The sequence below is a fragment of the Pipistrellus hanaki genome (genome assembly GCF_964339955.1).
Source record: "Pipistrellus hanaki genome assembly, chromosome: 8".
NCBI lineage: Eukaryota > Metazoa > Chordata > Mammalia > Chiroptera > Vespertilionidae > Pipistrellus > Pipistrellus hanaki.
In genome coordinates this window covers 51,393,075-51,420,207 of record NC_140510.1, presented here as the reverse complement: position 1 = coordinate 51,420,207, position 27,133 = coordinate 51,393,075, and the positions used below count along the sequence as shown (strand labels likewise).

The following is a 27,133-nucleotide window of genomic DNA, read 5'->3' as shown; positions in this document are numbered from 1 at the left end:
TCACCGAGCAATGGTGACATAGCAGCTCCTGAGCCTGACAATAAACAAACACCTTATAAAAATTTATGAAGTTCAGATTGTAAAGAACACACTGCACATACAAAGTGAGTACCATTTCTTATGAAAATAATTTTATCTGTAAGTCAGTTGTTTCCATATGGCCCACAACAGAAGCTCGTGCCTCAACAGCCTGTGAACTTTTATGTGGGCTTTCAAAAGGGGATGATAGTTTTATGAGATACGATTTTCTCATCTCACCAAATTAGATTATTTGAGATAGCGTCCCTGGATGTGGAATTTCCATCCTGAGTAGATCCGCACCTCTGAGACTCCGTGCAGCCTGCTAGCAGAGTGGAAATGGAGCATAATAAATCTGCCCCGAGCCCATTTCTCTCCACACAACTCCATAATTCATTCTTTGCTTGGTACCCATGACCACTTTTTTTTTTTTTTTTTTTTTTTTTTTTTTTATAGCTAATCAGTCTGCATCCTGGCTGGCTCCCTTCATGTGCAATACCTCCTCCTTGGTCCAGATCTCGCCTCCTGGCACACTCTACTGCTTCCATGCTTCTTTCTAGAGCCGGATGCTGTCAAGGACCCTGGATCCAAGCTGTTCCTAATCATATGGCCAGCAGTTAGTCTACTTACAGGGTGGCTGATTTGTTGTCTTTACTTGAAAATATACGTTCCGTTTAAAATGGATAAAGACAGACAGCAGCATCTCTGGAGTACTTCTGTGACCCAATATGTCTGTTATTCTCTCCTGAATCTCCTCAGAGGGGTCAGAGGAGTGATCTGCTACTGAAGCCACATGGCTCTGTGTTCCAGTTCCTCCCACGAGGAATGCTTCCTCGCCGCTCCTGTGGCTTTTCTCCCTTTCCTTTGCTGCAACATTGCAGGTGACTTTTAGGAGTTTGGGAATAAAGAAGAGTTTAGGGAAATATTCTTCAAGGTGGAATAGAGTCAATCATACTCAAATGCACTGGAAGTTTGCATGCCTATCTCCAAACTTAATTATTTTTATGATATTGGGGAAGGAACTTATTTTTATTTAATTTATTTTTAAAAATATATATTTTTAGCCGAAACCGGTTTGGCTCAGCAGTAGAGCGTCGGTCTGCAGACTGAAAGGTCCCAGGTTTGATTCAAGGAATCAAACTTGGACCCAGACCCTTCAGTCTGCAGGCTGACACTCTATATCTACTGAGCCACACTGGCGAGGGTGGGGAAGGAATTTATTTTTACTGGCACTCACCTTCATCATGTGCAAAATAAGCATCAGTAAGTGAATTTTAAGAGAGAAAATTCTATAAATTATGAATTGTACAGGCATGGAAAATTGTCCTCTTATCTTTCCTACAATTAATTCAATAATTATTGTCTTAAGATTATGTCAATGGAATCTGGTCTTTGGAAGAAGAGTTATCAAGAGGATTGTGCTCCCCCACATAGTGTAGACCAGGGGCCACTCAGAAATTACTTTGTGTAGAAGGCCAGCTGATCAGCTGCAGTTTGGCTGTGGGGTATGTATCACACATAGATTAAGATTATCACACATAGGCAGGCACCTAGAGCAGCAATTTTATGGAGAATGTAAGACTAAGCATGCTCAGTGTGACACAAAACTGGCAACAGAATCAACAACATCTAGTTTGCTGGTTTCAGGGAAAGAATTATCTTTATGTCCTTCAGTGATTTTAAAGACTCTTAATGAAATAGCTCCTTTAATTTTTTTAATGCTTTCATCTGAATTTATTCATTCACATTATTTCCAACTCCCAGAATTTGTTAAGAGCCTCCATGCCTTACCTTGTTTTACAGAGGAAAATAAAGCACCTAATGAGCCCAGAGTAGCACAGCCCAGTAGGGGCAGAGCAGAACTGGGGTCTCCCCAAGGAGGGGGTTCCCAGCTCCCAAGGTCGGTGCATCCAAATGGCAGCATCAGCATCACTTGGATGCAGAATCTTGGGCCTCACCTCAGACCTGCTGAATCTGAATCTCCATTTTAAACCTCGACATGTTGCATGTGCACATTGAAGACTGAGGACAGTGAGGTGGAGCCATCACTCTCCATTAACAGTTCCTCCCTGCTTTCGGCACATGGCCAGCCCTTTCGGCTCACTAAGAGGCCACTCTGTAAAGGGAAACATGCCTGAGGTGACTCAGGACAGCTTCCTGGACTTTATAGGTGAAATAAAGCAGAGTGTTACTGCCCCTCTCCCAAGTATTTTGAGAGGTTATTTAGAGCCACACAAATCGATAAACAGGATAGGGAATGCTTATGTCAGTTAATTCTTTGTAAGTTCATTTCTGGTTAAACAGCCTTCTAATATAACCACCTTTGTCATCCAAATTCCACTTGAACAGGGCAAGGGAGTAACATATCTGATTAGACATCTGAGTGATTAGAACAATTTAAATTAAATCTTGTGCTTCTGTTTCTGAAATGACTTCAGGATGCTAAAGTTGTTGGACACCCTAAGTTCCAAATTCTGAAAACAGTCATTCTAGATTTTTTAAAAAGAATATGGCTTTACCATGTAATTATAAAAGTAACTGAATAACACCAAGTATGGGATATAAATATGCTTTAATTACTTATCTGATAGTCATTAACTTTTCCAAGAAGGCAACTTTGCACAGTCAACTAAAAGTATGCATTCAGTCACTATCATATGCAAGTATGTCAGTGGAGAGAATATTGTCTAAGAAGAGAATATTTGACATGTTCCCTTTTTCTCTCATCATCTTGCAAAAGAGCCAGTTGGCTTTGAAGAAGCCCTGCCAGCCATACAACATGACAACGTTTGATAGTGCAACATAACTGAATGGGACAGATGACAGTGATTTACTTTGCTCAGAGATTTTTAGGACCACCTAAACACACTCTGGATTCTAGGGCATCTGACATCAAGTTGTAAACGATAATGGATGACTTAGTCCTTACATTCCTTCGGAGTCCCTACGATCCCCCAAATAGGGAAACTCTTGCCAGTTTCCTGGTGTGACCATCTGAAAGGGTCATTTGTGCACATGTTGCTTTGCACATACGAGCTCAGAAAATGGAACAAGAGTGCCAGTCTTTACATGTGAGATATAATGCATGCGATCCATGCAATGTTTTTTTTTTTTTTTTTTTTTTTTTTTTTAGAGGTAGATGCAACATGCCTTTTTAAAATATATATATATTTTTATTAAATTATTACTTTGTACATATACCAATGCCCCCCCCGTACATACCCTCCCTCCCCAGAGTTTTGTGTCCATTGGTTGTACTTATATGCATGTATACAAGTCCTTCAGTTAATCTCTTATCTCCCCCAGATCTCCCCAACCTCCCTGCTGTAATTTGACAGTCTGCTTGTTGCTTTACTGTCTCTATATCTATCTTTTGGTTCTTCAGTTTATAATGTTCTTTATCATCCATAAATAAGTGAGGTCATGTGGTGTCTCTCTTTCATTGACTGGCTTGTTTCACTCAGCATGATGTTCTTCAATTCCATCCAGGTTGCTGCAAATGATGAGAAATTTTTCTTTTTTATGGCTGCATAATATTCCATTGTGTAAATGTACCATAGTTTTTGGATCCAATCATCTGCTGATGGGCACCTAGGCTGTTTCCAAATCCTAGCTATTGTAAATTGTGCTGCTATGAACATAGGGGTACATATATCCTTTCTGATTGATGTTTCTAGCTTCTTGGGATATATTCCTAGAAGTGGGATTACTGGGTCAAATGGGAGTTCCATTCTCAATTTTTTGAGGAAGCTCCATACTGTTCTCCACAGTGGTTGCACCAGTCTACATTCCCACCAGCAGTGCACGAGGGTTCCTTTTTCTCCGCAATCTCGCCAACACTTGTCGTTTGTTGATTTGTTGATGTTGGCCATTCTGACAGGTGTGAGATGGTAACGCATTGTTGTTTTGATTTGCATGTCGCGGATAATTAGTGACTCTGAGCATGTTTTCATGTGTCTCTTGGCCTTCCTTCTGTCTTCTTTTGAGAAAATTCTATTTAGATCCATTGCCCATTTTTTAATTGGGTCATTTATCTTCCTTTTATTAAGTTGTATAGCTGTCTGTAGATGTTGGAGATTAAACCTTTATCAGTGATAACATTTGCAAATATGTTTTTCCATACAGAGGGCTTTCTTGTTGTTTTATTGATGGTTTCCTTTGCTGTAAAAAAGCTTTTTATTTTGATGTAGTCCCATTTGTTTATTTTCTCTTTAGCTTCCATTGCCCTAGGGGAAGTATCACTGAGGAAGTTCTTTTGGCATATGGCTGAGATTTTGCTGCCTGTGGATGCTTCTAGTATTTTTATGGTTTCCCGTCTTATGTTTAAGTCCTGTATCCATTTTGAGTTTATTTTTGTGTATGGTGTAAGTTGGTGATCCAGTTTCATTCTTTTGCATGTATCTGTCCAATTTTCCCAACACCATTTATTGAAGAGACTGTCTTGACCCCATTGTATGTTCGTGCCTCCTTTGTCAAATATTAACTGAGCATAGTGATTTGGGTTGATATCTGGGTTCTCAATGCTATTCCATTGATCTATATGTCTGTTCTTGTGCCAGTACCAGGCTGTTTTGAGAACAGTGGCTTTGTAATACAGCTTGAAATCTGGTATTGAGATCCCTCCTACTTTACTCTTCTTTCTCAGGATTGTTGTGGCTATTCAGGGTCTTTTGTTGTTCCAAATGAACTTTTGAAGAGTTTTTTCTAGGTCAGTGAAATATGCCGTTGGTATTTTAATTGGGAGTGCATTGAACCTATAGATTGCTTTGGGAAGTATGGACATTTTGATGATGTTGATTCTACCAATCCATGAACATGGTATGTTCTTTCATCTGTTTACATCTTCCTCTATCTCCTTTTTCAGTGTCGTGTAGTTTTCTGTATATAGGTCTTTTACCTCCTTAGTTAAGTTGATTCCAACATATCTTAATTTTTTTGGTGTGATGGTAAATGGGATTGCCTTTTTAATCTCTGTTTCTGCAAGTTCACTATTGGTGTATAGAAATGCCATAGATTTCTTGGCGTTCATTTTGTATCTTGCTACATTGCCAAATTCATTTATTAAGTCAATTAGTTTTTTAATGGAGTCTTTGGTTTTTTTATGTACAATATCATGTCATCTGCAAATAAGGATAGCTTTACTTCTTCTTTTCCAATTTGGATGCCTTTTATATCCTCGTCTTGTCTAATTGCAATGGCTAGTACTTCCAGTACTATGTCAAACAGGAGTGGCGAGAGTGGGCATCCCTGTCTTGTTCCTGTTCTTAGAGGGAATGGTTTTAGTTTTTGCCCATTGAGTATGATGTTGGCTGTGGGTTTATCATATATAGCTTTTATTATGTTAAGGTATGATCCTTGTACTCCCACCTTGCTGAGAGTTCTTATCAGAAAAGGGTGTTGGATTTTATCAAATGCTTTTTCTGCATCAATTGATATGACTATATGATTTTTATCTTTCAATTTGTTTATGTGATGTATCACGTTTATTGATTTGCGGATATTGTACCATCCTTGCATTCCTGGAATAAATCCTACTTGGTCATGTTGTATGATCTTTGTGATGCTCTGCTGGAGCCGATTTGCTAGAATTTTGTTGGGGATTTTGGCATTTATGTTCATGAGGGATATTGGCCTGTAATTCTCTTTCATTGAGTTGTCTTTATCTGGTTTTTGTAACAGGGTGATGCTGGCTTCATAGAAGGAGTTTGGAAGTGTTCCTTCTTCTTGGATTTTTTGGAATAGTCTGAGGAGGATAGGTTTTAGTTCTTCCTTGAATGTTTGGTAAAACTCTCCTGTGAAGCCATCTGGCCCTGGGCTTTTGTTTGCTGGAAGCTTTTTGATGACTGTTTCAATTTCTTCCCAAGTTACTGTTCTATTGAGATTTATAGATTCTTCATCATTGAGTTTTGGAAGGTTGTATTTCTCTAGGAATATGTCCATTTCCTCCAGGTTGTTCAGTTTGTTGGAATAGAGTTGTTCGTAGTATTTTGTAACAATCCTTTGTATTTCGGCGGGGTCTGTTGTTATTTCACCTCTTTTGTTTCTGATTTTGTTTATTTGGGTCCTCTCTCTTTGTTTCTTGGTTAGCCTGGCTAGAGGTCCATCTATCTTGTTTATCCTTTCAAAGAATCAACTCTTGGTTTTGTTGATCTTATGTATTGTTTCTTTGGTCTCTATGTCGTTTATCTCTGCTCTAATTTTTGTTATTTCCTTCCTTCTGCTTACACTGGGCTTTTCTTGTTGCTCTTTTTCTAACTCTTTGATTTGTAGAGTTAGATCATTTGTTACCATTTTTTTCTAGTTTTTTGCAATAGGCTTGTAGGGATATGAACTTCCCTCTCAAAACTGCTTTTGCTGTGTCCCATAGATTTTGGATTGTTGTATTTTCATTGTCATTTGTTTCCAGGATGTTTTTAATTTCTTCCTTGATTTCTCTGATAACCCAGTCCTTGTTTAATAGCATGCTGTTTAGTCTCCATGTGTTTGATTTCTTTGGATTATTTTTATTGTAGTTAATTTCCAGTTTTATGCCATTATGATCTGAGAAGATGCTTGATATGATTTCTATCTTCTTGAATTTGAAGAGACTTTGCCTATGTCCCAAAATGTGGTCTATCTTTGAGAATGTCCCATGTGCACTTGAGAAGAATGTATATTCTGTGGCTTTGGGGTGGAATGTTCTGAAGATGTTGATTAATTCCATATGGTCTAGTGAGTCATTTTGGATTGATATTTCTTTGCTGATTTTTTTGTTTAGATGATTTGTCGAAGGATGACAGTGGGGTATTAAAATCTCCTACTATGATTGTATTGCTATTAATCTCTCCCTTAATGCCCTCCAGCAGTTTTTGATTTTATTTATTTATTTATTTATTTATTTATTTATTTATTTATTTTTATGTATTTGGGTGCTCCTGTATTGGGTGCACATATATTTACCAGGGTTATTTCTTCTTGTTGGATTGCTCCCTTTAGTATTATGAAGTGGCCTTCATTATCTCTTGTTATGTCCTTCACTCTGAGTCTAATTTGTCAGATATAAGTATTGCTACCCCAGCTTTTTTTTCATTTCCATTTGCCTGGAAAACCTTTTTCCATCCCTTCACCCTCAGTCTGTGTGCATCTTTTTTTCTGAGGTGGGTTTCTTGTAGACAACAGATGTATGGGTCTTGTTTTCTTATCCAATCTGTTACCCTATGTCTTTTGATTGGAGCATTTAAACCATTTACATTTAAAGTTATTAATGATAGGTACTCATTTGATGCCATTTTTATTCTATACCCCTGCGTTCCTACTTCGCTTCCTATTTCTTTATTTTTACAGTAGACCCTTTAGCATTTCTTGCATTGCTGGTTTGGTGGAGATAAATTCCTTTAGTCTTTTTTTTGTCTGTGAAGCTCCTGATTTCCCCTTCAATTTTGATTGATAGCCTTGCTGGGTACAGTAGTCTTGGATTCAGACCCTTCCTTTGCATGACTTTGTATATTTCATCCCATTCCCTTCTGGCCTGATAAGTTTCTGTTGGGAAATCAGTTGCTAGTCTGATGGGGGTTCCTTTGTATGTGACTTTCTGTCTCTCCCTGGCTGCTTTTAAGATTCTTACTTTGTCGTCGGTGTTTGACAATTTAATTATAATGTGCCTTGGCGTCGGTCTTCTGGGATTCATTTTGCTTGATACTCTGAGAGCATCTTGGATTTGTGTGGGTTTTTTCTTCTCTATCTTGGGAAAGTTTTCTGTCATTATTTTTTGAAATACATTTTCCATGTCTACCTCAGTTTCCTTTACTTCCAGAACCCCTATTATTCGAATATTGTTTTGTTTTGCATTGTCCCAAAGCTCCCGTAGGCTCTCCTCCTGCTTTTTAATTTTTTTTTTTTTTTTCTAGAAGCTGCTCTAATTGGGTATTTTTTTCCATCTTGTCTTCTAGCTCACTGATGCGGTCCTCTGCTTCTTCTAGTCTGCTCTTGATGCTTTCTATTGAGTTCTTCATAGTAGCGATGTCATTTTTCATTTCTTCTTGAGTCATCTTCATTTCCTCTTGGTTTTTCTTCATTTCCTCTTGGGTCTTACTCATATTGTCAAATTTGTCTTCCATTCTTTTTAACCATCTTATGACGGTTACTCTGAATTCTTGCTCTGGTAGGTTGCTTGCCTCTAACTCATTTACTTCCTTTTCTGGTGATGCCTGCTTTTCTTTCATTTGTGGGCTGTTTCTTTGTCTCCCCATGGTCTCTCTTTTCAGGATGTCTCTCTCCTGCATTGATTTCTCTCTCCTTTCTGTGGAATCCCCATGTCCACGCTGGTCGGGGCCCCACAGTTGTGGTCCTTTCAGGTCTCAGGTAAGATCCCCGGTTGCAGCACTGATATGGTTGTGGGAGGCAGCCCGTACAAGTGTTTACCTGGCTGCCATCTTCCAGGAAGTCTCGCAACATGCCTTTTGTATGATGACTTTAACTTTGATTCCTGTTCCTGTTGGTTTCTGTGGCACTTGCTTTCAGCTTTACAGGTGGAAGGACATTTTGTTCTGGCTGAAGTACCCTGGGTCGACTTCCTTCACCAACTGCAGCACATCTACTGCTGAGATTTTCTATCTCTCCAGGCTGCCATTATGTCACACCACATTATGCAGCACTGGTCCTTTTAGTATTAATTTTTTTCTCATTTACTTGTCTTATATTCTTTTACCTTTTTTTTTCAATTAATTGCATTTGTACGCTGTCCGATCATGTGATTCCCCAAAGACCTCAACTGAGATAAGGCTACATATATAAGTAAGTCCGTGTCAATAAGTTGCTGCTGGAGTGTACCATTTATGTAGAGAAAAATATTCTCAATAGACAACCTAGTTTATTCTGAGAGTTTTAAAACATTACCACCTTTAGGGGTGTTAGGGTCATTTTTGGAGTGAGAAAATCAATTGGATCTGAGAGAATCAATCTTATATGGTGTTGCAGTAGTGAGCATTATGCTTTTGACATAAGAAGGAAGGAATATTTCAGCTACATTGATATTGTATTTGTCATTAAGACAAGTTTACAAAGAAAGACAATGGAAAAAGTAAGTCTTCAACATGGTCCGCCAAGTTGAGTAGCTTATAAACCTTATCATCCATTAGAGAGTTATGATTTTACCTAATGCTGTTTGTAATACCATTTGTTATTAAATTTTTATTTAAGTTCTGTGATAGAGCTGGAGACAAGTAGTGTTAGCTTTTTTTATTGGGTCATAATTAAATGTCCTGTACATTTTCACATGTCTGGAGAGTAATATTGATTCTTTCTTCTTCTTCTCCCCAGCTCTTTGCACTAACGTTGAGCCAAATGACTTGATCTTATTCAAAGTTCATTTGACTGAACAATTATGGTATTTTTCATATTGGTTGGTGTTTTTTCTTTTAAAAAATATAAAATGGTTTTATATAGAAATAACAACAATAACAATAGTAACTAGAGGACATAGGCTGCTTTACTATGTAGTTGTGTTTTAAACAGCATGTATTATATCATTTAATAACAAGGTAAGTACTATTATCAACTCTGTTTTATAGTGATGAAAGTGTTGCTTAAGAAGCTGAGAAACTTTTTTTGATTATAAGACTAGTGACTGACACATCATGATTTTGAACCCAGGCCTTACTGACTCTATTACCCACCTTCATAATGAAAACCATAAAGTAAGAGCAAAAAGAAAATTTATACATCTTTAGTTCAACTGTTCTTTCTATATATGAAGAAATAGACCAAGCAAGGTTAGGTGCCTTACCTTAGATTACAACTAGGAAAGGGGAAAGGCAATTTCATTGGTTTCCATTTTCCAGGAGACTATGCAGGCATATACAATTCTATCTAATTGGTTAGCTTGTATTAGGTATCTTCTTTGGACCAATCTGTCATCACAAGAAGAATAGGCACACTACACAGAATTGTTCAAAATGAATGCTATCTTGCTCACTTTGCTAGGATTAAAGGAATCCCTGCAGCTGGGAAAACTACAAAAGCTGTTGGCTGTGTGGGGTTGTTATCTCCCAGGATGGAAGCCCACTTCCAGCCAAACTCTTGCAAAACCAGGAAGCAAGTCCCTGCTAGAGACTTTTCCATGTTATTAGCACTCCTTCTCCTTTCAAAGTCAGTCAAATCCAGGGTGAACCCAGTGTGCCTTCGTTGTCTTTGCTCAGTGCACTCTCCAGGCCCTGCTTCTGTGTTGAAGATAGATTGGGTTGGACAGATGGGAAACCAGCAGCAGTCCTGAGACTGGCTGCCAAGCGGGACAGAGGAGGAGGTGATCTGATGGGCTGTGGCATTGAACTGCACAAATGAAGGCAATGAATGGGGACCCTCCGAGGTAATAGCAGTATTTTTCATCACCAAGTGAACAGGTTGAAAGTTTGCAAAAAGGGAGAAGGCAGCTCCTGGGCAAGGCACTGCTTTTTGTCACCTACCTATGTTATAGTTTAACTTGCATGATGGTGCTGCAACATAGATTTTTCTTTTCTTTTTTTAATTAAAAAAAATATATATATATATTTTATTGACTTTTTATAGAGAGGAAGAGAGAGGGATAGAGAGTTAGAAACATCGATGAGAGAGAATCATCCATCAGCTGCCTCTTGCACACCCCCTACTGGGGATGTGGCCGCAACCAAGGTATATGCCCTTGACCAGAATTGAACCCGGGACCTTTCAGTCTACAGGCTAACGCTCCATCCACTGAGCCAAACCTGTTTTGACTAGATTTTTCTTTTAATAGTATATATATTTTTTCTGACAAAAAAACCTATTCTGAACGTATTTTAGAAAAGTATAAAGAAGGGAGTTGTGATGCCCTGAGATGCACACACAGGTGGAGTGCTGAGTCACTGTGACACAGTGTTGTTTCACTCTAGATGTGTGTTTCCTTGCCCTTTGCATCAGGCAGCCAGGCCTCTGTGCTCCTTGTGCCTCGGGGGAGAGTTGGGTTGTAGAGATGAAAGCAGAACTTGCCTATATATTAGAAATGAGGCTGGCTTTGGTGTTCTGAAGGCCCCCAGAGGGGACTATATCCTGGGAAGGATGAGTAGCAGGGACTTAGCGAAGGGGAAGCAGGGAAATAGGAAAGAACAGAAAAAGAGGTTGATTTTGTAAGGTTAGTGGATCCAACTATTTCCTCCTTTGGAGCGCACCAGTGCTGTGGCAGAACTTTGTGGGGGAATGTGATCATCTAGAGAACCTATGCATTTTACATAGGGACCCCCAGCCTTGGTTGAGAGTCCACAGCACATGAAGCAGCCCCCTGCCCCCGACCCTGTACCAAAGTCTCAAAAGTTCTCCTGTCAATGCATTTCTTTCAAAAATTGCAAATCTGAGCATGTTCCTCAGCAAAAGATTCCCTATGTAGGATAGAGAAACATATTCCAAGCACATGCACTGTGTACCAGTGACTGTCTCCAGCCGGATCATGGGGTTGTTAATGAGCAGCTGGATGGATGGGGAAGGGCTACTCATGGGTGGCCTTGGCTGCCATCTGTTGGAATCTCCATCTAGTAGGCCAGTGAGTTTCAAACATAGCTTAGGAGCACCTAGAATTTTTATATAAAATCTCCTACAGAAACCCATTGGATCCTCGTGCCACACTGTCCTCCACACAGCCTTGGATTATTGAAGCACCTCTGTGTGTCTGTCTATAACTATGGGTAATGGAAAACCCATTGTCTGATTAGATTGGAAGTTTAATAAGATGACCAATGGTGGCATGAAGGTACATTGAAGGATGGAGACAGAGAATGTTAGACTGGATGCAGAGACCAACTATGAATTTCAGTTTCTACTGTGAGTCTCACTGGATTTGATGGTAGAAATTTAGTTACAATCCAGGGTCACACTCTTCTCTGACTTGGACTTAATTCCAGGGCATATTTATAAACATGGTAAGAAGCACTACTCATTCAAAACTTTATTGTAAAGAGCAGGAAATTTACAAATTTTAATGCATTTAATTACTATAGCAATCCTATGTGATATATACTCTTATCTTCATCTTGCAGGCAAGGAAACTGAGTCTCAAAAAGTTGAGTGATTTGTCAAAGTCAAAAAGCTCTTAATGGTTAGAGCTGGGATTTGAACTTAGATAGCCTGCCTCCTAGTATGCTTCAGTATCTCTGGTCTTAACCAACACAGCTGTAATGTGGAAGCATCTGGGGTAGTACGCCATTTTGTCCTTGGGAATGATCAGTCCTCTCTAGCATCCATTGTCATTACATTTATTTTTCTTTATTCATGTTCTAGTACATTGTCCATGCTCTGGATCCTCCAGAATGATTCGTTTAGGTACCCATAACCTGTACTGCACCTGGTAGAAAATCTTTGAGACTGGACTCTATCTACCCAGACCAGTGGTTCCCAACTGGAATTTTACCCTCAGGACTTTTGGCAATGTATACAAACATTTTTGGTTGTCCCAACTGGGGGTGACAATTATGTTACTGTCATCTAATAGATAGAAGCTAGGGATGCTGATAAACAACCTACAATGTGCAGGGCAGTCTCTACAACAAAGAATTATTGGGATCAAAATGGTAATAGTACTGAGGTTGAAAAATCCCAGCATAGATATGAAATTATATTTTAGCCATTTTATTTACAAGTCTTTTTTTTTTTTTTCCCCCTCAGGCTCCATCTTCCCAGGAAGGCACGGATTCCCTTGGTTCTTAGCTCCACCAAATCTTCTGGAGTTTCTGTCACCTCTCCCTCCATGATGGCTCAGTACAGAGGTGGTGAATGGGCTGGGACCTGGGTCCTTTCAGGTACCCACGTAAGTTGAAACTCTCTCACTTACCCTTTGACTATTTCCCCCTCCCTTCCTTTTATCTGGCCTGAATGTAGGAAGCTTTGCTCTATCTCATATTCTTCAAAGTCTGTTGACCATGCGCTCCCTTATGGTTTGAAACTCAAACTGCAAGAATTGATTACCCCTTTCCTTGATTTGCGTTATATAATCTCTTTCCTGGGGACAATAAAAAAAAAAAAAGTCAGCCACCTAACTGAAATTTTACAGAAATGCCAGGACAACCATAGTTTGTCAGCATTTTGCTATCTATATTTTGAGGTATACCGCTGTGTATGGAGGTGTCACCAGATTTTTTTTTATGAAAGGAGGAACCCCTCTCTAGGAATTCACAAGCCATATAAGCAAATGATTCAAATGTGTTTATCCCAGGTCTTGCCCAAAATATTTGGCCAGAAGTCTTATAATTTTCATGGAATCCCCCAGAACGGTTTGCACATAATTTATGAAATGCTGGTCCGTGTTATGCTAGTAAAGGTGGCCTTTATCAAAGCACTGGCAGAAATAAGAGGAAAAGTAGAAGTTAGACTCACTAGGTCTCAATGAATGATTGGTCCTGGGAGGTAAAAAAGCAAAAGGAATCAGTGAGAGAATATAGAAACTTTAAAACTGAAGGAATAAATTTCATATTTGGCCTTCTATATCACAAAATATTAGGCACCAGGGATTTTTAAAAGTATAAGCCACAGAATGACAATACTGAATTTATCTCTCTCCTGGATTGTTGTAATGGATTTATAAATGGTCTCCTACATTTGATTCTTTTCCTCTTCTAATCTGAACACCCCAATGCCACCATAGAAATCTTTCTGAACAGAAATGTAATCATGGCATTGCTCCGATCAAAGAACGTCTGTGATTCAGTTTTGTGCATAGATGACCCAAACTCCTTTGCATACTGTTCAGAGAACATTATGTCAAAATCTTCCTGAATATGGATTTGACTTTGTGTTGTCAGAATGAGCAACTCTTACTCAATGAGATGTTACCTCACACTGCCAGTGCTGCTGTGCTCCTTGCCTTTTAGGGACTCCGGGCGACAGATAGGCTGCTCTAGGGAACTTGCATCTATTCCTGCACTGTGTGAATGCCTTTATTCTCTCGGATTTATAAATATGTCAGTGATTTAATCTTAGAGTGGGAGTGTGTGTGGTCTGTCTCTGCCCATATGGATATCTTTGGTTTGCCCCTCTAGATCCACTCTCACCTTGTTCAATCAGTTCACTGCTCTGGAAGGCTGACCTGCATGGACTGAATCTAAAGAATCCCTTGGCCTCTGCCTTGTAGTTGGTTTTGGTTAATGGAAAATGCTGACAGGAGATAGGATGAAGGCAGGAGAGTGAGATCAGAGTATATGTCTCCTATCCCCCCTAGAAGGGCACCATAGACTGGTTGTGTCCCCTGCTGGTCACTGCTCCTCTCAAGGTGGCCTCCTCCAAGGTCTTGTCTCCTTTCCAGGTTCAGTAACTGCCCTCTCCTCTGCTCTAACCCCTGGTTCCTGAGTATCCCTGTGGCTCCTGTGTACCCTGACAATATGTGTATAAATAGTCCTTTAGACATAAACCCTCTTCTAATATTCCCAGTTTGAATGGTGCACTTCTTTCTCACTGGGACCCAGACTGATATAAGTTAGCCACTTGAAACACTTTGATTTTGAATGTCTGTGAATGGTAAAGATTTACATGATAAAGAACTGAATTACACGGAGACATGTCACAAGATGTCCATTTTTGTGTTTTACCTCACATCATTTCAAATGGTACCCTAAAGTTGAATATTCAGTTTAAAAGTAGTTGTGCATAAGAATATTTATTCTCTGGCAAAGAAAGGCCATTTTATTTTGTGATCTATTGGCTGGAAAATTTTCTATTTCATTGACTAATGGTTTTCCATGAAAATTATTGGGTGCAAGCTCTGAGTTGGTTTGGGTGATGGGAAGGACTCCATCTTTACACAGTTATCTCTGGCACGGTCCATGGGGTTAGGTGTGTTGGGAGGTTAATGGGAGCAAGAGACCCAGGAATTATGGGATGGTTCAGTGACGAGAGTGTTTGAAGCTGTTCTTTAATATGTCTCCAAAGAATTTTAAAGTATAAGTAAGAGGCCATTAGCTGACTACCGCTCAGGAGTTGTCTTATAGATTCAGGCATGAATCTTCTTCAGGGGAAGAGTTATTTGAAAGAATCCAGGTAGGAATGCCAAATCTTGATAGTTTTTCTCCTTTAGATAGTTAAAGACTTCAGTGTTGACTTTTGAAAGGGACAGCAACATGCCATTTTTATTTTATTTTTTACAATAATAACTGATATTTAGTTCTTAGTCTATTTATTATTGTTGCATATGATTTTTAAGTGAGAAATATATTTTAAGATAGTTTTATATGACTTAATTTCATTTCTATGATTCCAGCATTCTAGCCATGTAAAATAAAATTACTGGTTCTCTTTTAAGGCAGAGTGAAGAGTACTCAAATAGAGCAGACCAGAGATAGCATGAAGTTTCCAGTGTTCTCATTTGTTATTTTTTGCCTGTAGACTTAGCCATATAGTTATTTATATATCTGTTTATATATAGCTTTATATCCCTGTGCTTTCCTTTTCCTAAGGAATCTTCTTTTGGGAATGGCAATTCAGTAAGCATTTTCTTTGGAGCTGCAGAGGGGATGGTGCCCTATGTATTAGATTAGTGATATTGGGATGAAAAGTAGCAAACAAAATTAACCACACTTTCCATGTCATCAAAAGTGAGGCATTCTGTGCGCTTGAAGATTTTGGTACGAGGTATGAAAAGACAAATCTGTTGTACAGACAGGATTTCCTGTATAGTATTTCTGGTTTCGCACATACTGAAATGCCATTGTTGTGATCAGTAGTTCATGTTCAAGACATAAGATTAGGAAAGATCCAAGAAATCTCTTGAATGCTGGTGCTCAAGCTCCTTTTTGTTTGCTTGGTTGGTTGGGGTTCTTTATGTTGGTTTTTTTGTGTTTTCTTTTTCACCTCCTATACTTGGACACAGAGAGAAATGTGTGTCATGTTGGAAAGAGGCTTTTAAAACAGGCATAGCTTTGAAAACTTGATATGTATAACTCACTAATTCTCACCTTGTTTACCTCTGTCTTCACAGAGAGAAGCATTCTTTTCTACCCTAGGACTTGAACAGGAAATATTGGAGATTCATATTTTTAAAGAATTAATACATACCCTGTGGGTGTACTTAACATTTGAAATTTCAGCTGTGATTCTGAAGTAGTATTAAAGTTGGTAAAATTCTAATCACAATGCTAAACCTCTGAAAATGCACCTTGTTTTTTTTTAAGTTATTAAATTATAGGAATGATAGAAAGTATCTTCTTTTTAAAAACTATAATCTAGTCTTTATATCTGACTGTGCTATTTCATTGTGTTAGATCTCAAGCTTTCATTTATAACTATACAGATCTTTAAAAGAAGGAAAATAAATGGTTTTGATATTTTTTATAGTGTCTAAATAAGATAGTTTTTCTTCCTAATGTGGAAGCTCTTGGTTGTCAGGAATGCAAATATAAAATACACAAACTTGAATACCCTCAAAATACCTTCTAAATGAAGCAGTGTATTTGGAAGAGGGAAAACCACGGTGAGTCAGCTGTCTCCAGGTTCTGCTCTCAGAACAGTTACTGACTTGTTTAGTGACCTTGGCCATCTTTCTCTAACTCCATTTTCGTTTTCCCTCCTGACGAGTGGAATTTCTTTCTACAATCCTGCTTTCCCTGGATGTACTTTGGAAGAAAGATGCTATCTAAATACCACTAAAAACAGTAATATTTCCTATCTCAGGAGTGAACTTCAGTCTGGAATGTAACACAATCCATGTATTTTTTTTTTTTTACTTTAGTAATCCTTACCAAATATAAAATAAAATAAAATCTGAGTATATTTTAATGGAGCACCCTGGGATAAACGGACTAAAATTTCATTACCATATAAGAATTATATTCTATATAGATTCTTTTATGTGTGAAAACATGGCTTAGCAAGCTGGCAGCTTGAAAGTCCTTGCTTTATTAGTTAGCAAATGGTTCTGGGTTTTATCACAATTATTGGCAATCTCAGTTTTTGGGTGCCTAGGAATTCAAAATTATATGCTCAGCTGACCCTTTAATTAGCTCTCATTCTGTCTGACATGATTTATAGCCTGGCGGCTCATGTGTAAAAAAGATATATGATTTAATGAAGTGGAAAGGCAGGATTGTTTCCCACCTCCGATTGTTTAATGCTTTCTTCCGACTGGTGACTGGAGCTCTGGGGGCAAACAAAGCAGCAGTTATATCCCCTGGTACAAGGACAGGAAGGTCCAGTTTGCTATGATTTGTGATTGTTTGCAAAGATGCTTCTGTTTCATTAGGAAACAAAATAATTGATTCCGGTATCTTGAAATAGTCTTTTAAAAGAAATGTGAAAGGCTGTGGACTGAAATTCTCTTATTTTGCATTTTTATTTTATTGCTCTAGATGCAAATATTGTGGGGGAAGCAATACAGCATTTAATCTGCAGAGCTTTGCAGTGGTTTAGCACCATCGGTCCATTAGGTCCGTAAGTGTTTATGGAGTACATTAGGTATTGATCGAGTCACCGGGTTACAACAGTGACCAAGAGAGACAGAGACATGGCCCCCTCCTGAAATGATAGATAAAACGCCAATAAATAAATACATAAATATGATCATTTCTAACTTGTGCAATGGGGTGAGTGCCTGAAAAACAGTTTTTAACAGGGTGCTCTGAGAGTGCGTGTGGGGAATGGCAGGCAGTTGGTATCAGGGAAGGACACCCAGATGGAGGGAACCCCTGGGCCAAGACCCACAAGATCTGAATGCTGCAGAAACCGGAGGGTCTGGAGGCTGAGCACAGAGAACACAAAGTCCAAGGAGGAAGGACCTTGATGGACTTGTGAAACAGAGAAAGGAAAGAGGGAATGAGGCAATAATGTACAATATAAGGCAGAGAGGTAGGAATCAAGAGTGAGAGGGGCAGGTAGTGCAGGGCCCTGAAAGCCACAGTAAGGAAGGGACAGTGTTCCGTCAAGTGCCACATTCCAAAGACCTGTGCTGGGGTTCTCGCAGCCTGCAGTTCCACCAGCCTTCCCTAGGCACTGTGGTGTACCTGTTTACTTCCATGCGCCTCATTAGGTCCAGGCCCCACCTGAAGAATATGGAGTACAAAGCTATGGAGCCAACACACATATAAAAGTATCGTTTTACCTCAGGGTTCCCACCCTTCCCTAACTTTTTTTTTTTTTAATTCAGTTACAGAGACAAGTTATGAAACCATTCATGTAGACTCACTGATTGATAATAATTTTTCAACTTTGTTTTATCTCTCTTCTTTAAAAAAATATATATTTTATTGATTTTTTACAGAGAGGAAGAGAGAGGGATAGAGTTAGAAACATCAATGAGAGAGAATCATCGATCAGCTGCCTCTTGCACAACCCCCACTGGGGATATGCCCGCAACCAAGGTACATGCTCTTGACCGGAATCGAACCTGGGACCTTTTCAGTTCGCAGGCTGATGCTCTATCCACTGAGCCAAACTGGTATCTCTCTTCTTTACACACACACACACACACACACACACACACACACACACCTAGAGGCCCAATGCACGAAATTCATATAAGCCAATTGTTCTGCAGAATTGAGGGTTTTGATTTGTCTGATGTTTCCTCTTGATTAGATTTGGGTCCCTCAGCCTGGCCTATGTCCTCTCACTCTTTCACTGTCTAGGAGCTCTCAGGGGATGTCTGATGGGGAGCAGCGTAAGCCTGAGCAGTCAAATTGCCACAGAGGTGGGAGAGGCTCCTGCCAGTGCTGCTGCGTTCGCCAGCTGTAAGTCTGGCTTCTGACTGAGTGGCACTCCCCCTGTGGGATCACACTGACCACAACGGGACAGCTCCTGCGTTGAGCACCTGCCCCCTGGTGGTCAGTGCATGTCATAATGACCAGTTGTTCTGCCATTCAGTCGATTTGCATATTAGCATTTTATTATATAGGATACTTGATTTTGTTCTGTTTTGCTAAAGCATTTCAGGTTCTTGTAGACATTATGACATTTCACATATTCAGAAAATTTCCAACATAATACTCCTTGTATTGAAATTTCCAGAATTTCCCAATCATGTCCTTTATAGCTGATTTCTTGATGATCACATGTCTTTTGTCTCCTCTAACTCAGAACAGTCCCTTAGCCTTCTCTTTTCTTTATGATATTGACATTTCCAAGGAGTATAAGCCAATTGTTCTGCAGAATAGAGGGTTTGGATTTGTCTGATGTTTCCTCTTGATTAGATTTGGGTTAAATATATTTGGCAAGAAGGCTCCATAGGTGATGCTGTATCCTTTATAGTGCATGATATCAGGTGGCTCAGGACTTTATGATGATATTAAACTTGGTCATTGGCAAAGGTGTATCTGCCAGATTTACCCATTATAAAAGCATTTTTTCCTTTTGCAATCAATATATAATCTGTGGAGAGATACTTTGAGATTCTGTGAATATCGTGTTTCCTAGTAGCCTTTCAGTTAATGATATTAGCATCCATAACTGATTTCCAGAATCAGTTATTGCTATGATGATTGTGAAAATGATGACTTTCTACTTCTCTTGTTTTTTTCTTCTATACTCATTAGCTGTCTTACTTTTGTAAATAAAATGTCTCTTTTTTCGCACCTCTTTAAAAAAATCGGTGTGGACTCAAGGAACTTTAAAAAATTCATTATGTTATAATCTATTATCCTCATTATACATTTCAATACAGTAATTGTCCCAAATTTAATTAGTAAGAGCTCCTACAAGCAGACCTTTCCAGTCAGGTTTTGAGCACCTTTCTTCTTTTCCCTACCCCAAGAGGCTTCAGACTCCCTTTGTACTTACCCTCTTCCAAACCAGAAATCAGCAATTTCCCCAAAATGCCCTGGTTTCTTTTAGTGTGGATGTTATTTAGAAACCAATATCTTGGAACTGGATGTGTTTATTGCTCACAGGGTGTCATTGTTTTCAGTTTGCAGTCTCATTGCTTCTAGAGCCATTCAGTGGACAGAGCTAGTAAATAAATACACACACAAATAGGTTCTTAAGGATGCCTCTAATTCTAATTCACGCCAGAACATTCTTTTTCTCCTTCCCTCATCTCTCTGTGTTTTCTTTCTCCCACAAAGGAAAAACACTGGTTCCCAACAACAACAATATGTTCATATTTATTCATTTATAGCTACAATAATTCTTTTCCCAAATTTTATAATTGTTATATCAATGCCAACAACAAACAACTTCAAGATCTGTCTGCACTTTTTAAAAATTTTTATTTATCTTTATTTTGAGGGTATTAAAGATGCCCCTCAATATCCCCCATTGCCCCCCTCCATCCAGTTCCTGCCCCACCCAGGCCTTCACCACACTATTGTCTGTGTCCATGGGTTATGCATATAAGTTCTTTGGTTATTCTATCCTCCCCTACCCTCCCCCTTCCCTCTGGAATTTGTCAGTCTGTTCCATGCTTCTATGTCTCTGAATCTATTTTGTTTATTTTATTCCACATATAAGTGAGATCCTGTGATACTTATCTTTCTCTAACTGGTTTATGTTGCTTAGCATTGTATTCTCCAGGTCCTTCTATGCTATCTCAAAAGGTAAGAGATCCTTCTTTTTTAATAGCTGCATAGTATTCTATGGCATAAATGTACCACAGCTTTTTTCTCCACTCATCTACTGATGGACACTTGGGCTGTTTCAAGATCTTAGCTATGGTGAATAGTGCTTAGTGTCTGTTTTTGTGTTTCTGATTTGGTAGGCTAAGGTGCAGTGAGTAAAAGGCAGGATGTCCTAGAATCATGTTCTTTCCTTTCCGAAAGACTAATCAAAAAATGTAAAAGCCCACAACACTTCCTCTTACTTGCCCAGATTCTACTTTTGGAAAGTGTATGTATATTAACATTTTGAAAATGCAAATACTGACCCTGGAAGGGTTAAGCTCCTTTCAGCCATTTATACTGTAGCCTGATTAATTTCAATCTGTTTGCTTTCTCTAAATCCTGGAGGAGCTGCAGTGAGACTGCACTTTTCAAAGAGGTGAATATTTTGTAGCACGGAGACAACCTCAAGGAACAACCTGGGATGCAAGCCCAGTGAAGGAGGGAGATGAGGGAGCAGGCAGCCTCCATAGGAGGAGGGAGATTCCTTTGTAAACACAGCACTAGGCCAGATTTTTATTCTTCTTCAGTTTTGCATAGAGCCTTGGTTATCTAGATACCAAGATACCAACTGGAGCTCATTTTCCTAATACTAACACAGTTTAATTAATTAACTGTTCAACAACTCAGTGACTTGTCTGTTGCAAGAGGCTCTGCCTCAGAACTTCAGGCCCACGGCTGGTCATTACACCAACGCAGTTCTGCCTAAATTGAAACTCCACGCCCTTTCATAATTTGTGAATGCTTTATGCCTGGGTTTTTTTCTCTGTCACAGAATTAATAATCTCCACGTTCCAAAATGCACAAATCCGAGAACTAGAAGGTCCTCAGAGATTTTATCTATCAATTTTTTTTAAGTTGAGGTTCCAAGAGACAGGCATGCTTGGCACAGAATTGGCAGAGCTTGAGCCACAACAGGGGTCTTGGACCCTTGGTCCTTGTACTTATTACCTGCGACACCAAAACTCACCTCTCTTTGTTCTCTTGGAAAGAGCATTTGATCAAACTTGTAGGTCATAAAAGCATTCGATCTGCTTGTAAGCATTTCTACTTCTGGAAAATTAGAGATTTTACTTTCATTTCATGCAAGGATAGCCAAGTAGTATATGGAGGTCACAGATATTTTTAAAAAATAAAACATAATTTAGATGATAAGCCCCCCCATTTAAAAAAAAATTTTTTTAACCTATTTTTTAAAGTGATCTAATCATTCATTTGGAATCCTTGGGAAATGTTCATGCAATTTTATTGAATCTCCACTTTGCAGTAAAATGCAGTGTAGCACTGGGTTAAGGATGCATAGTGGGATCAGTCTGCCTGCTTACAAATTACTAGCTATGTGAGTTGGGAAAGTTCCTTTCTCCTTATTTGAAAAACAAGGATAATAATATCTACCGCATGAGGTTATGCGTGGATTAACTTAGCTCGGAGCCAGCAGTCCCAGCTTGAGGGAGGGATGTCCGACTGCCAGTTTAGATCCGATCCCTGTGGACATCTCCCAAGAGGTTCCCAATTGGAGAGGGTGCTGGGCTGAGGGAACCCCTACCTTCATACACTAATTTTGTGCACTGGGCCACTAGTAATACTATAATAAAGCTGAAAACTTGCTATTGCTTAGTGATGTTGTAGCTATAGTGATGTCATCGTTATGACATTCTAGCACGACATATCACTCACATATTTGTGGTGATGCTGGTGTAAAGCCGCCTGCTATGCTGCCGGTAGTGTAGCAATATAGCACCTACAATTATGTGCACTACATAATACTTGAAGATGACAAATGATTATTTTACTGGTTTCTGTATTTACTATATTTTCATAGCGATTTTGCAGTGTACTTTTTTCTATTCATTAAGAAAAGTGCTGTAAAACGTATTCTGTGTTACGCTGGCAGCAACCTCATTCATCTCATGTTTATGGTATCTTTTGATTGCATCATTTCTCTTGGGCTTGATTTAATCTCTTGTTTTATAAATTAAGTGTAGCCTAACTGCACAGATTTTATAAAGTCTACAGTCGCGCACAGTAACCTCTTAGCCTTCATATTCACTCACCACTCACTGGCCAACTCCTCCAGGGCAACTTCAAGTCTTGCAAACTCCATTCATGGTAAGTGCCCTGCACAGGTGTAGCATTTTTTAAAAATTCTTTTATACCATATTTTATGTGTTTTGATATGTTTCTATAACCAAATACCTATCATTGGGTTAACATTGCCTACAATATTCAGTACAGTGACATCTGTACCAGTTTGTAGCCTGGGAGCAATAGGCTAGTCCACATAGCAGAGGTGTGTACAGGCTATTCAATCTTAGTGCACTCTCTGATGTTAGCACAAAGACAAAATCACCTGACAACACATTTCTCAGAGCATTATCCCACCGTTAAGTGATGCATGACTGTGTTCCTGAAGACATTTACAAGAAGATATTTTAACCACTGAAGACCTGAGAGAGTATTTAATGGTTTTTCAGCGAACAAAGAGTCTTCAGCTATGTGGAGAAATATTATCAAGTTTATGGAATTGTTTATCAGAAACATTTTCACATTTCATTTTTTATTATATTTTAGAATGACTTGGAAATATGTGGAATGGTGTGTATGCTTTAGAGCTGGTTGTATTGCTTAACTAAAACCTAGTCACTCAGTAAAATGTTCTGTGTAGTTATTGTTCAAGCACTTCCACTCCTTCGTAATTTATTTTTTATCTGTCCTATCCTTTGAGTTACTGTTTAGGGGCTTTTTAAAATGCTTGAGTTCCTCTCTCCCTTTTTCCCTCCCTCCCTCATTCTCTCTCTCCTTTCCTCCTTCCCTTCCTTCTCTGTTTATCTGTCTCCCTTCCTCCCTTCTTCCCTCCTTTCTTACCATCCCCTTGGTAACTCCATCCCCTTCTTTCTTTTTAAATCCCTGTACTTGGCTAACAAGCTTTCACATCTGCTGACACTATTGATCCTAGGAATAAAAACATGAGATGATCTCTGGGAAAATATCCAGGCACAGAGCCCGGGCAATCCATAAAGCCCATATATTTCAGATCAGGCACGTCTCGTGAAATATTTTCAGAAATACAGTTGCCTGTGATTTGGTTTTGTAGGCCTGTGTAAAGGAAAGGTTATATAGTTTTTCTTGAAGTGGTTTGTATTTTTTAAACTCTCAACCTTCATGAAAGCCAAGAGTCATTTCTTCTCTAAATGTTTCCTTTTAGGTTCTCTTGGCATATCCTTTTTAGCAGTAATGTAGCCACTCACCGAATGATAGTTGAATGTTGAAGCAAATTATCTAAAAGATAAAATTGAGTAAAGGATTTATTTTTTTAAAGTTTATTTAATCAAGCTACAAAACAGAAATGAGTTCTTATTATATTTAATTTTTAAAATAAATGTATTGGGGTGACCTTGGTCAACGTGAACATATAGGTTTCAGGAGTGGGTTTCTATGTTACCAGATCTGTATATTGCATTGTGTGCCCACCACCCAAAGTAAAATCTTCTCCTGTCACCATATATTTGGGCTTCTTTCTCCCCCTACCCCTTTCCCTTTGGCAACCACCACACTGCTGTTTGTGTTCACGGAAGAGTTTCAGTTATATATCATGTTATACTTTAAATAAAGAGTTTCTTCCCTAAATGATATGTGATATGGTGAAAGAATTAATAAATAAGTAGCATTTACTGTTCGATCCAGCTGTTCTTTGTATTTTTACCTCTTACATTCTTCTTTGGTTTCATCCCTATCCCTATCTTATATTTACTCTGTGTTTCAAAGTATTAATGTTACAAACAAATGAACAATACTAGATAAGGCAGGCCCCTTAGTTCCACAAGTATGTATACCTATGTCCCCAAAATGCAAGATGCTCATAGCAACATAATTTTCAATAGCCACAACTGGAAAATACTCAAATGTCAATTTACAGTAAACTGGATAAATTGTGATATAGTCACACAATAGAATACTACATATAATTGGCAATGAATGATTTATAAATCACACAACATAGATAAAACTCACAAAAAACAAATACTGAACAATTCCACTTTTAGAAAATTTAAAAACATTTCCTACCCTTGAGGCAGGAAATGATTATCAGGGGCCTGGAGGGAATTCTGGGAGTTTGGGGAGATTCCATATATTGTATCCTAACAACTTTTGCTTGTATGTATGTATGTTATATTTTAATAACATGCTACAAGAAAGGCAATACAGTAAGTGCGTCCAACTCAGCCTCAATGAAGGCAGCATTTAATTGGTAGCAGATAATGGGTGGGGGAAGAAGGAAATGTGAAGCAATTCTGATTTTAACATATATGTTTAGTCTATTTTGAAGGAATATTTAATGTTAACATTGTGAGTTATTATCTTTTGCATATCAAAGTTACACATTTCAAACAAAATGTCATTTATATTTACAGTATACAAATGCAAAGCACTGATTTCCCACTAAACCGTCACTTCCTTAAAATGGTACATGTGATGTTATGAAATTAGCTATTAAGTATTCGAAATAGTGGAAGAGAGGTCCTTTCTTCAGTCTTAAGTGACTTACCCTGTGGACAGCATGGAGCTCTAATTTTAGGAGGAAGCATATAAGGACCTCTCTGACCTAGACTCTCCCTGAATCTCTATTTACCCCTCTCTCCAGCCCCACTTCCATGCTTTCTCCAAAATGCCCAGCTATTTGTAGTTCCAGTAGCACTCTTTCCAAACCTGCAAGTGTTTGCTCTTGCTGTTCCTTGTGCCTTCCTTCTTCCTCGCACTCCCACCGTATTTGCTTATGTTGACTACAGCATCCCTCTTGCTTAACACAGTGTGTGGTACACGGTGGGCTCTTAGTAAATTGAGGGCAGCTTAAAGAATTTATCAGCTTCTGATAATGCATTACATCATTATGTCCCCTAAAATAATTGTACGTCTGTTAGATTTTAACATCACTCCAGGTAAGGCAAGTTTCCAATTTGCCTTCTGTCTACTGTAGCACTTAGAACATGGTAGGAACTTAATAAAGACTGAATGGATGAAGGAATTGAATGTTTTGAATTGATTCACAAGCCAGAAGTCAGCTAAAGTTGTCTTGGGTGTATGCCTTATGAAATTTTAGAGTTGAACTTAGCTTTCTTGTTACGTTATTTATAGATGCAAGAGCAGTTGATATTTATTTTTAGTATGTATTTTGTGGATAGGTGTTAGGCAGTGAGAGGAATCTAGGTAAGAACTTTGTGAATAATTTACGAAACAGATTTTAAAAACATACATTCATTAAAGATATAGATCCATTGTGTGTACTGTGGGGAAATAGTTTGCTACTGACCCCCTGCTTAAAGAGAGGGTATTAAATACTCTAAAGGCACCTCTCAGGAATATTTTTGCTTTTCAGCAAAGCTATCAATAGCTCTTTGCTTTATAGAGATTGATGGGGCTGGGGAAAGTCGGGTCTGAGTTTTTTTGTTTTGTTTTTGTTTTGTTTTTAACAGGAATGAAATCAATCATCAAGTTAGAGTTGAAATGTCATCTTTTCCTTCTTCTTAACAAGCCTGCCTTCCACATCCATCCCTGAAGAAAACCCATGAGTGCTTCGAAACCCTTGCCTGTTTTGCTATGGTTTTATTTGTAGCTTTATAGAGTTGTTTTAAGAAATAGTGCACAATCGGTCTTTGTGGAAATACTCTTTTCCTTCCTAATGCCTTTAGAAAAATTTCTCCCTTATTCCTTTAAACATTGAATTCCATTTCTGTTTGTCAGTTCCAAACCCCAGATGCTGTTGTGTGGAGGGTGGATATTTTGGATATTTTTTTTTGGATATTTTTTTCCTTTTCTTCAATAACATTTTTTTTTTGTCTATCCATTCTTTTCTAGTATTAGACTCTCATTTCCATGTCATGTGGCTGACAGAGACCATGTGGCATTTAGAAAGGAGGATCCCCTAAATTGTCTCACTGAAGCCTGCAGAGGGAGTGAGGTATAGCAGGGCTAACAGTGATCTAGGGTCCTTAGAGGAAGGGGATGGCAGTAAAGGAGATGAAAGTCGGGGCTGCCAGATGGTGAAAGCCAGGAGCTAAGGAAGTACAATATTGTCTCCACCTGTACTTCACCCTATCCTGTCGTTGAAAAAGGCACTTAATCTCTAAGGTTTAGGGTGAAGCAAGACTTGACAACAGTTTATGACATGGCAAAAGGCAAAAAGGCTCATTTTAGAATGGTTTAGTGAGTCATCTTGTGGGGTCTTCTGCTTTAAAAGGTTTAACTGATAAAGTTTAAGGGAAGCTAATTGCATAATCTGAGCTCCAAAATAAACTTTCAGGTAATTTAGAAAACAGGAAATGAGGTGATTTTTCAGCTTGACTTCATTCTTCTACAATAATGTAGATAGTTTATTTTGTTAATCTGTATTCTTTAGAAGGAAAAGCATTGTGTTTTGTAATAACATAATTTAGGCTATCAAAATGTGATTTAATCACAGGTCAAAACCTCCAAATACTTATTTTTTTGCATTAAATTTAGACTGCGTGAATTTAAAATTCATTTTAATTTTTGTCACTTTTTTTTTTTAAAGGAAATGAATAGTAGCC

At 38.6% G+C, this 27,133-nt stretch overlaps 1 protein-coding gene across 4 annotated transcripts in view; it reads left to right on the top strand.

Moving 5' to 3' along the window:
- The window catches only part of ZNF385B (zinc finger protein 385B), a 342,481-nt gene that overhangs the window by 14,012 nt on the left and 301,336 nt on the right, over window positions 1-27,133 (top strand). For 3 of the 4 annotated variants that reach the window (XM_084892614.1, XM_084892609.1, XM_084892607.1), the window contains exon 2: window positions 12,664-12,805. In XM_084892614.1, the coding sequence (XP_084748740.1) occupies window positions 12,772-12,805 (34 nt within the window). In that variant the 5' untranslated portion in view covers window positions 12,664-12,771. Of the gene's footprint in view, window positions 1-10,236; window positions 10,361-12,663; window positions 12,806-27,133 lie in introns of those variants that run through there. The other variant, XM_084892608.1, reaches the window with a different exon arrangement.